The sequence below is a fragment of the Ostrea edulis genome, chromosome 3 (genome assembly GCF_947568905.1).
Source record: "Ostrea edulis chromosome 3, xbOstEdul1.1, whole genome shotgun sequence".
Classification (NCBI taxonomy): Eukaryota; Metazoa; Mollusca; class Bivalvia; order Ostreida; family Ostreidae; genus Ostrea; species Ostrea edulis.
The window spans coordinates 47576451-47589967 of NC_079166.1; the positions used below are offsets into that span (position 1 = coordinate 47576451).

The 13517-nt window shown below is 36.4% G+C and overlaps 1 protein-coding gene and 1 long non-coding RNA gene across 4 annotated transcripts; both read right to left on the reverse strand.

Moving 5' to 3' along the window:
- Window positions 1-7521: 7521 nt before the first annotated feature.
- Window positions 7522-10778, reverse strand: LOC125674264 (putative uncharacterized protein DDB_G0271982). 3 transcript variants are annotated; one of them, XM_048911392.2, is made up of 4 exons: window positions 9827-10778; window positions 9284-9545; window positions 8217-8477; window positions 7522-8024 (listed from the first exon to the last, which is right to left on the reverse strand). In XM_048911392.2, the coding sequence occupies exons 2-4, from the start codon at window positions 9506-9508 to the stop codon at window positions 7857-7859; spliced, it is 654 nt and encodes a 217-aa protein (XP_048767349.2). In that variant the 5' UTR covers window positions 9509-9545; window positions 9827-10778; the 3' UTR covers window positions 7522-7856. The 3 variants fall into 3 exon arrangements, with proteins under 3 accessions (XP_048767349.2, XP_056013978.1, XP_056013977.1); XM_056158003.1 differs by having other exon boundaries at window positions 7522-8100; XM_056158002.1 differs by having other exon boundaries at window positions 9284-10778.
- Window positions 10779-10877: 99 nt separating this feature from the next.
- LOC125674263 (uncharacterized) lies at window positions 10878-12805 on the reverse strand. The gene is made up of 3 exons (XR_008800947.1): window positions 11992-12805; window positions 11382-11837; window positions 10878-11053 (listed from the first exon to the last, which is right to left on the reverse strand). It is a non-coding gene; the product is annotated as an uncharacterized LOC125674263 (long non-coding RNA).
- Window positions 12806-13517: the final 712 nt, after the last annotated feature.

The following is a 13517-nucleotide window of genomic DNA, read 5'->3' on the forward strand; positions in this document are numbered from 1 at the left end:
CAATGTCTGTAACCGACACAACAAAACTCCTAGGAGAAAGTCACTCTATCATCTATGGCGAGTCAAATAAAACAAAAATGAAAGTGGTGTTACTCTGGGATATTGATCCAATCTCTCCTAATCCAAATAAACACAAAACTTTCAAACCGCAATTGAGAAAGAGATGAAATCACTGATTGAGATTTGAGGATCCCTTAATACAAGTGAAATCACACGCGAGTAGGCTGGATGAAGACGTGATAAGTGTCAAGAGCGAACTTCGGAACCTTGAATCTGTGAGCGCACTTGGATACGTGTTCATTTCTGTTAAGGAAACAACAGAGGCGAACAGAACAGAAAGAGCTTAGACCAGTACATCCAGTCACAGACAACAAGATAACAGAAGAGCTGAAAAGAATGAAAGAGACTGACAAAAAATGTAGAGTTCGGTGACAGATCTCGAAGTCTGATCGATGAGGGACAACCTAGTATTTTCCGAAATCCCAGACCAGAGAGGAGAGGATACTGAGGCACTCCTACAGCGTTGTCAAAGAAAATATAAATTGTATTATGAGATCTCTTTCAAGCGCGTCCATAGGAATGAAAAGTGGAGTGAATTCGATGAGCACCCACGAAACATTGTGGCCAAATTTACATGTTTCAAGGACAGGATATGTATCAGGACTCGTGAAGCGCAAAAACTAATCGGATCTAAATTTTGGTAAATGAGACAACCCCCCCCCCCCCCGGAAATTGAAGAAAGATGGGGGAAAAATTACCCGATCATGCCCCAAGAGAAGAGGGACAAAAAGCACACACAATTAGCTCGGGAAATCCTATACATAGAGCTTGGCTGTGCATGTGGTTTAACGTCACGACGTAAGTATCCAGAGTTTCTCGACTTAGTTAACAAGTTTGATAATCTTGGTTTTGTTGAAACTACATATGTGTAAAACTGATAATTTAGATCCACCTCTTTTACCTGGTTATCTTTTAGAAATAAAAAATAGAACACATGTCGGCAAAAGAAAGTCAGGTGGTATTATATTACAGGAAAAATTTGTCAGATCATAGTCAAATTATAGACAGCGAAAGTAACTACGCATTTTGGTGTAAAATTGATCCAAAAAAATTATTTGGAAAAAGCCAGACATGTTACTTGGTATTGTTTATATCCTACCTGAAGGTTCCAAGTTATGTAAGGATGACCCATACAGTGAGGTCGAACAGGAGTTTAGAAAATTTGATAATTGTAATGATTATTCATGTGTAATGGGCGTGTTTAATGCCTGTGTTGCGAGTGAAAATGATTATACTGTACATAAATTTCAGAAGAAGCCTTCGATGATCGGAATGATATTGATTTTGATGATGATTTATTTACTTTAGATATGCTTGGTATATGGAGACAATGAGCAAGTTCAGACACATTGAAAAATAGTTTTTGGTGATATGCGTTTAGATTTTTGTAAAGATATTAGGCTATATATTTGCAATGGATTGATCGATTGTATCTTGCTTAACGTCTCCCTCGAGAATTTTTCACTCATATGGAGACGTCACCAAGACCGGTGAAGGGCTTCAAATTTAGGCCTATGCTCGGCGCTTACGGCCATTGAGCAGTGAGGGTTCTTTAGCGTGCCACACCTACTGTGACACGGGTCATCCGTTTGTAAGGTCATCTTCGAGGACCCGTGGCATTCACACATGATGCCGAGCGTTTGGCGATGGAACTGTCACTACCTGTTTTAACGACTTAGGTTTGTCGCGGCCGGGGTTTGAACCCCGGCCTTCCGCATGCGGGGCGAACGCTCTAACTAGCAACAACCACGCTCGCTAGGTGGCGCGTCATCTTCTATTTTTATTTCTACAGGAAAAGTGGGACGAGGTTCCACCCTATATTTCACGGACTAGTATGGATAAACCTAGAGCCTACGAATGATGCGAAGTTGATCTTTCCGATCTAAAATAACTATATTTAGCGTATCTCACGTGATTAGGCACATTCCAGAAAATCCCTTTGAGATTGAAGCGATTAAGCAGAGCGAGTATATGTAAACATTTACTTATCGGTGAAATACACAACAGAGTGACATATTAATACAGTTACGCATGAATAAATTATACTGAGGTCAAACATGGACGATAATTGCCCGTGTTCATATAGCATTTGATTGATTTAGATATCTAAGGAAAGATAACTCCCATTATTAACGTACTCACAACGTACCAGTGGTGTACAATAATACAATGTTTATACATTTCTGAATGATGCGTGAATCTTTATTTTCATCAGAATCTTTTCCACCACACTCACAGACCAGTCCTCATACCCCTACCAGTGTCAATATGTGACTGATAGCAGTGTGGTATTTAATTTGATATAGTCGAGAGGAAATTCGAAATATGGTAGTGACATTTCTTCCTCACTGAATTAGCTTGATTTTTTAACGTTTAAAGAAAAGTGGGGTATGGACTGGGGGGGGGGGGGTTAAAAATGCTATTTGCCAAATTTTCAACAATATTTATTACAAGGCAAAAGGGGTCATAAGCTACAGATGATGCAATTTTCACTTGCAAGTTGAACTGCCATTAGTTACACTTAATTAGTGACGTACTTACAGATAAAGTAACTTACATATATTTTATTTATTTACTTATCTATCATTTCATTTCATTTTTTTGATATCATGGTTTGTACTTGAAGAGTCATCGCAATAAAGGGATATTAATTATTAGTGTTACAAAAAAAATCTGATCATGCAGTTTAAATTTCTGAAGTTTGAAAAAATAAAAATAAATAAATAATAGATTCTGATACCACTCAGCCCCCCCCCCCCCCCCCTCCCGACTGGCCAGAGAGTTCTGCTTCTGTCAGTTCTGATGCAACTAGCTCAGCCCCCAGATTGGCGAGAGAGTCCACTGTTTCGGTAAATTCTGATAATGATGCAACTCAGCACCCCCCACCCCCACCCCCCGACAGCTCTACCAGAAATTCTCGGAAAAGACTTGCTGATGTTTAGTAAATTAGTTTTCCTATTAATTTTACTTTTTCTCCTGTTCATTAGGCTATGGCCCAGTCTGATTAAATTTAAGATCGTTGATCCGCTCCGTATTCCTCTTTCTTTCCTGTATCTGTGAAGTCCAGAGGTGAGATGTATTCTTTCCAAAACAACTAAGAATGTTCATGGAACAATTCAGTATTAATTGTTTTCCCTTTTTTTTCTTCTTTTTTTTTTCGTATGCCTTATTTCAAGAAATAACTTTCAGATCACTTTTTAATGTGAAATGGAACATTTTCAATTTTTGACAACCTGACGGTAGGGGTGTTTAAGACACTATATCTCATTTTCTGTAAGGAAGTGGAGTAAAAGGAATTCAGAATTGGATTCAGCATACTCAAAATTGGTAATTACACCTGCTTTTTATTGTTTTGGGTGATGGTGTTTCAAGAAATAAAGTTGGGTCACTTTTTGATGCGAAATGAAACATTCTCCGTTTTTGGCAACCTGACGGTAGGGGTGTTTAAGACACTATACCTCATTTTCTATAAGAAATTAGAGTAAAAGGAATCCAGATATGTGAAATCAGCATACTCAAAATTGGTAATTACACCTGGTTTTTATTGTTTGGGGGTAATTTTTAAAAAATGGGTGGTGGTTGCTACTCTAACCTCGGAAGATTCGGTCAAGATTTTGGTGCGTTAACATGGAAAAACGCTAGTGTTGTTGATTACTGTATTGTAAATTACTGTATTGTAAGTAGAAATCAATTTATTACACCAACAATCTGAAAATATTGCCACGTTAAGAAAACTAAGTAAATTCTTAAAAGTTATCCATCATATCCTTTCCCCTCTATAATGCTTTGTTCATATTGCTGCAGTCTGTACATATGTGTATATATTGAGAATACATCATATTGTATATTAGTATGAATACTTGGGCCCCTATATGAATTTTCTCCATATCTTTGTACTATTGATAAGGAAAATATTGAAATTGAATAAAATAAACAATTTCATATTGAAACCAGGATTGTTTTATTTAAATTCTTTGTGATGCTGGATAACCAATTAGCATTTTTCTCTTGACAGGAATACCTCTAAATCTTTTACATTCAAGTAAAACTCAAACCGAAGACATATTACATGTAAAAAAAAAAAAATATATATATATATATATATATATATATATATATATTATATACACCATGTACCTATTTCTATTAAATGTAAAACATTTTCCGTGAATGCCACTTTTAAAAAATTTATCGCAGAGTCCCTCTCTCCAAGCACGCTGCATTGCACTATTCATGATTTCCGAAGCCCTAAATTACCTTAGCCTATTGTCGCTGTGATTCGAGATTTTCAGTCGCACAGACTGATTAAATCAACAGTTACTGTTTTGACTGAATAATCAAACAGTTGTCAAAAGAAACAAATCATTACATTCAATTTATTGATTGATTATTTGTTTTTACGTCTCGTCGAGAATCTTCCACTCTTATTGAGACGTGACCAACTGTAGGTAAAGCACCACACACCAATCTCATTAAAGTTAGATGTTAGATCCGCTCGCGTACTCGCATCTAATTTTAATTACATATGCTTAGCGCTCATGGCGGTAGCAGTGAGGATTCTATAGAGTGCAAACGTCTGTCGCGACCTCCATTTTTAAGGTCATATCCGAAAGGCCGTGATTCCCACTTCTAAATGCCGAGCATTTGGCTAAGGAGCAATAACGTCTTAGGTTTGGCATGAGCGGGGCTCGAGCTCACGACCTTCCGATTACGTAGCGAAGTTTCTACTACTGAGCTACCGCGACCGGTTTCAATTTTTGCAAAAAATGATTATTCCCGCTTTAAACTTTTGAAAAATATTCGCCATTGGCGAAAATGGTGAAGCGTTCGGGCTCGTTTCATGATGAGGTGTGTGCCTGTTGTAACTACATATAAACGACCGGCGTTAATCCGATCTTGCGTTTAAATTTAGAGACCATGGTCGGTTTCAATAAAAGGCCGTAACCTAGCACCTGACTAATGTAAAGACAACAATCTACGCAAATAGAATTGTAGCCTGAAGAGTTAACTTACAGGCCTACAGTCGTAACTGTACTCGGAGAACGTTTTTTTTTTTTCCACATAGAAATGAATGATATAATTCGGGGGGTTGTTTGTTTTCCGTACTGTCAACAATTTTTCACTCACATTGAGACTCAGTTGGGAATAAAGTATCTATGTTGAGAACTTTTGGTCTTACATGTAGCAATGAGGGTTCTTTAACGTGTCAACGCCTTTTGCGACACAGGGCCTCCGTTTGTATTGTTTAACGTCCCTTGAGAATATTTCACTCATATGGAGACGTTACCACAGGCGGTGAAGGGCTGCAAAATTCAAGCCTGTGCTCGGCGCTTATGGCCATTGAGCAGGGAGGGATCTTTATCGTGCCACACCTGCTGTGACACGGAACCTCTGTTTTTACGGTCTCATCCGAAGGACCGCCCCATTTAGTCGTCTCTTACGACAAGCAAGGGGGTACTGAGGACCTATTCTAACCCGGATCCCCACGTCACCAAGACCGGTGAAGGGCTTCAATTTTAGACTTCGTTCGGCGCTTACGGCCATTGAGCAGTGTGGGTTCTTTCACGTGCCACAACTGCCTTTGAGCAGGGAATGATCTTTGTCGTGCTGTGACTCGGTTATTGCGGTCTCATCCGAAGGACTGTCCCATTTAGTCGCCTTTTACGACAAGCAAAGGGTACTGAGGACCTCTTCTAACTCAGATTGTTAGATAATAATAAAAGTGAAATAGTTCAAATTTACATGACTGATAAATGATTAAAAGCCGACCATTTTGCACTTGAACCATTTTGGAAGAGTTACTCATCCTTGTTAAAAATTAGAAAAATCTTAATTTTCTAAAAATATGTACGGTAAATTATTGTTATTTCCCATTTTCTTCAATGAGAAAGTGTATAATTAACATTTTTACCAATAGATTTATATGAAATTATAAGTTTGATAAAATGTGCTCATTCCGTAGTCTTCAATGTAAATTTCTAGGTGAAATAAATCAAGCAGTAGTCAAAAATTTGTAAATTCCTATAGTGGATTATGTTTCCTTTCTTCAAAATGACACAATGATTACAAAAATCCCACTATCTATTTACTAGATATGAAATATGATCGTTGTAAGGTGGATTTTGAAAAGAAATATCTGGCTGCCTTTAGTATGTTTATTTAAATCTATGGATTCTAAAATAATAAATACTGATTAGCGTGCAATACCAAGACTCGTTGCACCTGGGATCAGTGACAAGGATCGAATCGTGATCATCGGAGAAGTCAAACTCAGAGGTCGCACCAAGGTCAATAGAGAATGTTTCAAGGTCACGTTTAAAAGACACGTGGATGTGTAGTTTTGTTATCACACAGTCATGAACAGTCCTTTGTCTCAAGTGAATAGTTGAGTTGCTTTAGAAATGGTGTGTGCAGTGGGGAATATTTCTCATTGACTGTTTGAATTTCTCAACCGGCTGAATGGAAAATGTGCTTGTCTGCAAAATCACACTGGGTATTTTCTCTTGTTGCAATGATATCTGTATAACTTTTCTGCAAAGGGACTTTTGATTGTTGATATTTGGCGAGTCCTAATAAAGAGAGCAGCTCGGGAGGTGCTGGCGACACGTGGATTAATCCAAACGTTGGATCCAAGATAGAAAAAGGCTGAAAAGATTTTTGCTTTGCACTAGTATTTTCTAACGATTTTGCTTCTTTGCTCGTGTTTTCTTTGTGATGAAATGATGCGGAAGAAGCAATCCGAAGAGAAGAACTGGTATGGAAAGAAAAGTTTTTGTTACATTGGTGACTCCATAAGTGGCATTTGCGGGGCAACATGTTGACTTGGAACATAGTTTAGAATCACCTCTTCGGGGTTTGCAATGATGTTTTGTAGAATATACCGGTTTGAGCTGCCTGTGACATACTTGTTTCATTTCGTACCCGATTACCTTTCTCTCCGTTTTGCGATGCAATAGTGACAAGCTAGTTTTCTTTGTAATGATGGAACTCCGATGATGGATCGTCTGGTCGTGGTCGAATTTGGACGGGATTTTTCGCCTGCTTTTTCCTAGAACTTGTGTTTTGAGGTCTTCTGCTTGTTGATGAATCAGCAGAGCTTTGAATTTGTTGAACAGTCACTCCGATAAAGCTTTGTCTTTTGGGCGTTTGCAGGGTTCGTGATGTCTTCAGGTTCCTGTTTTCTCTTTGAGGATTGCATTGATTGATTATTTTGAGCTTGTTGTGACGAGACGCAGAGGTCTTGTAGTTGAAGTGTTGCAATTCGTTTGCAGGTGGTTTTGTTTCTTCAAAGTCATTAACCCCTGATATTGTGTTAAATCTCTCCACCATGTTTGATCCCATGGGTAGAGGTTTCGTTCCCAAGTCATTCCGTCTTAGAAATCGATTGATGGGACTTGCATGTACGCTGGGAACAACAGATTCCAATTTGGAGAAATCTGATTTTGCGCGAAAATATCTCCGGGGTTTTTTTTTTTTTTTTTGGTCTTATACTTGACGACCATGTCCACCACAATGTCAGTAAATACTTTTGGTTTGGAAGCTTGCTCACACATCCATGAGATATTTTGGTGTGGCGGAAAATTTCGCAGGACTTTAAGCCAGTGATCGCGAAATGTTGAAATGTTTTACAGGACATTCGGTCTGGTAAACACAGGAACATTACCAGACCGAATCACATTTTACCAGACCGAAAAAAAGTAGTAGGATTTTATATTAAAACATGAAAGCACGTAAAAAGAACAAAAAGATAAGGGTTCCTAAGAATTTAATGAAGACCAGATAGTTTCAGTAATTTATTAAGCGTATGAAGTGTCTCGGTTATCTCTGGAAAGGAGGAAGATATCCCTCCAAGTGTCCTCCTCATAAACAAAATCTATACAGAATTCGTCATTCTCGTCGTCGTCGCCTTTGGAAATAAGGTTCAGTGCGGCAACATCCTCCTCTTGTGCAGTAGCCCTTGAATCCTGTATGGTATTTAGTAACAGTTGCAGATTGACTTTACAAGGTAGGTCACTAGATTTTGGACAGAAAGAATCTGAACTGAAAAAGAACTGGAAGATATTAATCATTGAATCAGCTATACTCATTGAATTAATTTTTACAGTTTAACTAGTTCTAGACTATACATCATTCACCCTCTCTACCTCATCACTGACCTGCTCTGTGTCACTCTCCGTTTCATTCATACTCTGCTGTTCTGTCTCAATTTCCTGTTCTGTCTCTCTCTCCTCCTGCTCTTCTGTCTCTCTCTCTCTCCTGCTCTTCTGTCTCTCTCTCTCCTGCCTCTCTCTCCTCCTGCTCTTCTCTCTCTCTCTCTCCTCCTGCTGTATGTCTGTTTCTAGCTCTTTTGTCAAGTCTACAACATCTGCTTTAAGTTTTCTGCTGTAGGTTGGCCGCCTAGGCATTACTGATGCATTCTACACAAAAAGAATTCAAAATATAATGATAAACTTTTTGCCAGAATTTTCACTCGTTTATTTATTTTAATTTTATTTTTTTACTTATTGTATGCACTAAACTTAAAGGGACTGGTTCACGATTTTTGATAAAAATATTTTCCATTTTTTATGTTAAACATTAGAAATATAACTGATTTATTGTTGACAGCCAAAATTTTGACCTTCTGAATGCAAGAATGAGAGCTATATTTTAGCCTTAAATATGTGTTATGTAAACAAAGACTCGAGTCTTTTTATGTAAACAAACAAACAAGTGAAATATTGATTTTGAAATATAATGCATCTTAATTTTGCATGGTCACAAATTTTGACTTGTAGATGACACATTTCACCCCAAAAATGTTTGAAATGTGAAAGATATAATAATACTTGGATCGATATCCATTCCTTTTGAAAATTTCGTAAACAATAGCATACCGCAATCTTTGTTTACAAAACAAATAATAATCTCTCTATAATGAGCTTCTGTGATGATGTATAACCTTAATTTTCATGTGAAATCTTTCAAACACATTAGACAGTAGATTTTAATCATTAAAAGGGAAAAACAAAATTTTGAATCAGTCCCTTTAAAATAATAACAGGGAAACTGAAATAAATTTAAATGAGAAAAAAACACCTTATAAATAGCTTTGATTGCTGTTCTTCATTCTACATTTGATTTGCATTGTAGCCTATAACAATGTACACAAGTGATCTATATTACATTATTTAACATGGAAATTGAAATAACAAGAGTGAGAAAAAAAAATGAAAATAAGCACCATCCGCTTTTCCACAGCCTTATCTGGTGTATAATCAGCAACATTTGGACTTTCAAGTTTTATTAATAGGAGATTGTTAAGAGTTGTGTTTCGAAGCCTTGTCCTCCTGCTGGTTTTAATAAGTTTCATCTGGCTGAAGGTAGTTTCACAAGAAACACTTGTGGGAGGTAAACAACTGAGTGTCTCAAATACCAACATAACTAAAGGAAACTCTGGGTCGTACATGTCCTTCCAGCACAAAGAGTGCAGCTTTGTCCCATGTCTGCAAGAACAAGTTTAAGGTAAAATAAAAACAATGAGAAACTCGTAAACATTTACTTCTATTGAGAATAAAGTATCCATCTACAACCTTATAATAATTTTTGCAAAAATTAAGCAAACAGTTTAGAAATAACCTATAAGCAAATTCACTTAGTCTTTGAATGTTAGACATAGTTCATTAGAATTTTAAAGTTTGGTTCAACAACATTCATGAAAAAAAAAAAGATAAAACTTGTGCTCATCACTTATTTATGAATAAAATATGTACAAGTTATAAAATACCTGGCATATAACACTCTCTTCAGAAGCCTAAATTCATCTAGTGTAGCTGACAATGATAAGAAATCTTCGTTCGCTCATTTCAAGGTGTTCTCATAATGGCGACAAATAGTTGTCATTTCTTCAACACCATACCCTATAAATATAGAGTGTAACATAGAATAAGATGTTCAGTGCAATATTGTACATCTAAACTTTGTAATGACAATGAGCACTAATCCACATTTCCTCAATTCAAATAAATCATTAATGATCAGATCTAATTAAATCCTCATAATGCAATGGCACTTCAAAAAATATACCAAAAGAGAATTAAACCATTATTATATTTTGGATTTTTATATGCCTAATGTAAGTTGAAATTCTGATCTCTTTTTACTGCATGTTAATTAATACTTACTGATCTGCACCATTAGAGTTCATAATTAAACCTAAAAATACATATACAAATGAAATAAACTCATAAAAAGACAATGTTAACAAATGCCAAACAAAAACCTGTCAACTGTCATGCAACTGCAAATTAAATAAAACGAAGAAATGTAAACTAAACATCAGCTGAAATTCAAAACTGGGAACCTTGTATGTCTGAGCTTTTATGAACAGGCCAGTTTTTCATGTTAAGAATCTTTGTTGAGCTGATAACATCTAACTCTTTTTTATTTACGTTGAATCTCTGTTGTATTGCTGCTATAAAGCCATCAATTATTGATTCTTTATAGGTCATACTTGGGGTGGCTCCTTTTAATGCAACACCCTGGTATGAACCATTCTGAAGAACTTCTTTGAGGTTGTCTGGATTGCTGAAACAATTTGCGTCCATGGAAGTCAGTGACTGAGAGTTAAATAGGAAATGGATATGGCATATAAGCTGCACAGACAATGAACCACAAGAATAGTTAGTTACATCTACATGTAACAATACTGAATGACAATGTATTCCACAAATGCATTGATACATGTAGTTATTAAAAATTAAAAACATGTATTTTATACACGTTTTTTTTTTTTTTTTTTTTGGTAATAAAATAAAATAAATGCTCATAGTCTTTGTCACAGGTCAGCCATTGGAATATTTTACTGTCAATGAAATAGACAGTGAATTTACTACCTTGGTTTACAATCTTGAAGAAGACCCACTGTGGCTTCAACATAGATCATGCTGTCTGCTAGGGTATTTTCCGGTTTTTGGAGTGTTAAGGATAGTTTCATCAGTGGATCCAGGATATCCTATAATACAAATTAACTATAGAGAGCTAAAGAAGATGAGGCAGAGTCACTTTAATGGGTTGTGCTACTATAACATTTTTCTCAATTTAATACTCTTTCTTAAACATTACTTTTACAATTAAGAATTTCAAAATAATTCATTATATTTTTTAATAAAACATTACAAATATACACCCACTAGACTGCCAACAATGTAGTGACATTGTACTGAAAGCAAGCTCATTACACATATCCACATACAGTAACTGATATACAAAAATTAAAACATAAGTAACAAACTTTGATTATAATGAAATTCTACACGTGTCATTTTAAATGTTCCATCTACCTTGAGAAAAAGCATGAAGCAGATGACATCCTTTCTCAGCATTATCTTAACAAGCCCTTCAGCTTTTGGATTCTTGTGGGACAAAGTGCTTAAAGATACTTTATAAGCCCGGTATGTGCTGATGAATGAGTTGATGCCTCTAGATAAATGGGCCAACCAGCGTGACTTTTGGTGGCATTAGTCCATCAATTTGGCAAACCTTAATACTGTTTAACAATGACTTCTTGTTATTGTATGACTTTTTATAAAAGTAATACAATCCTACCATCAATGTCATAATTTTATCGTAAATTTTGTTTTTCTTCAGAACATCACGGAATGCTAGTTCTAAATGATGAGCTAGACAGTGCACATTAACCAACTCTGAATTAATATCTTGTCGAAGAAGTGTGGCTAGGCCTCCCTTTACACCAACCATATTGGAGGCACCATCAGATGCCATTCCTATAAGTTTTGCTGAAATAAAAAAGAAATTTACAAATCTATTATCACAGTAGTAAACTAGGAATTTTTTTGCATTGTCTCTTTTTTTTCGCGGTTTACCGACTAGATCCATTTTTATAACCCATATTTCACAACTGTTCCTCTATAAATTAAATTAAGTATATACCTGTATCAATTCCATAGGATGAAAACATACTAATAGCAAATTGCTCTAGATCTTTCGCTGTTGTACTTTCAGGTGATCCAATAACCAAAAAACGATCAACAACTTGCCCTTTGGTAGAAACTCGGAGATATATAACTTCTTGTTCATCTCCTGACAAGTCTGTGGACCCATCCAACGAGAAAAAATTTGCCCTTTCTACACTGTAACATCTCTTTGGTGTTATCCATTTCAACAGATGCAATAAATTGAAGGAAATTTACAGCAGCTTTCTCATTTAGATATGTGTTGCAACAATCCAACCCCTTTGTCTTATCCAACTGGCACAACATGTTGTAATCACTGATTGGCCTATTGTTTTTAATTACTGCATGTGAATTTCTAAACAAAATTTGAAGTTTGTCAACATTCTCTTGTTTTAATGCTCTTAAAGTTTTTACTGCTTTGGATTTGTCAACAGGTTCAGTTTGAGCATGACTAACCTTAATCGCTTTCTTGTGAATGTTACTCTTTTCGTGATCGATAACAGCAGATATTTTTCTATTTGAGCAACCAATCAGAAAACGATTTTGACCTTTCATATTACTGTTTTGTGCACGTACATGTTCATTTCTACTTGCATTCCCATAGTAAGACACACGTAATGAACACGTCATTGTATTTTCCACTGTATCAAATGTTAGCCACGGTCGACCTTCCTGCCATTTTGCATTCAGTTTCCTCTCCGGTCGATGTTCTTCATACTTTTGTTGTTTCTCCCTTTGACTTTGATTTTCAATGGATTTTCTTTTTAAAGGTTTTCCTGGGACTGCATATTTGTTCCATTTCAATTGGAACATGTTGCCCCTCGTTTTCGTATTTTTATACGCCCGTCTTAAGACGGGACGTATTATGGTATGGCGTTCATGTCAGTCCGTCTGTTAGCTTTTTCGTGTCCGACCCGTAACTTAAATACTACAAGGCCTAGAATCATCAAACTTTGTCTGTAGATACATCTTGGGTAGAAGGTGTGTCGCACATTAAAACCAGGTCACTGTGACTTTTCATTAAGAAGATATCCGTCTGTCCGTCCGTCTGTTAGCTTTTTCGTGTCCGACCCGTAACTTAAATACTACAAGGCCTAGAATCATCAAACTTTGTCTGTAGATACATCTTGGGTGTGTCGCACATTAAAACCAGGTCACTGTGACTTTTCATTAAGAAGATATGGCCATATACGGCAAAAACTTGTCCGGCTCATAACTTGAAAACTGTTAGACCTAGAATCACCAAAATTGGTCAACTAATGCATCTTAGGTAGAAGGTGTGTCGCATCCTACTTTAAGGTCACTGTGACATTTAATTAAGGTGATATTAAAAAAATGTTTTAATGGGTACAATCTATACTGTTAACAATATGTGACGGGCGTATCATGTGCCGTGGCGGTGCACTTTATTTTTTAATAACCGGAACTGAAAGTAGAAACGTAGTTTCCGAAACCGTTCCCGGAAAGTCACCGGACATTCGGACCAAAAATATAACGAAGTTT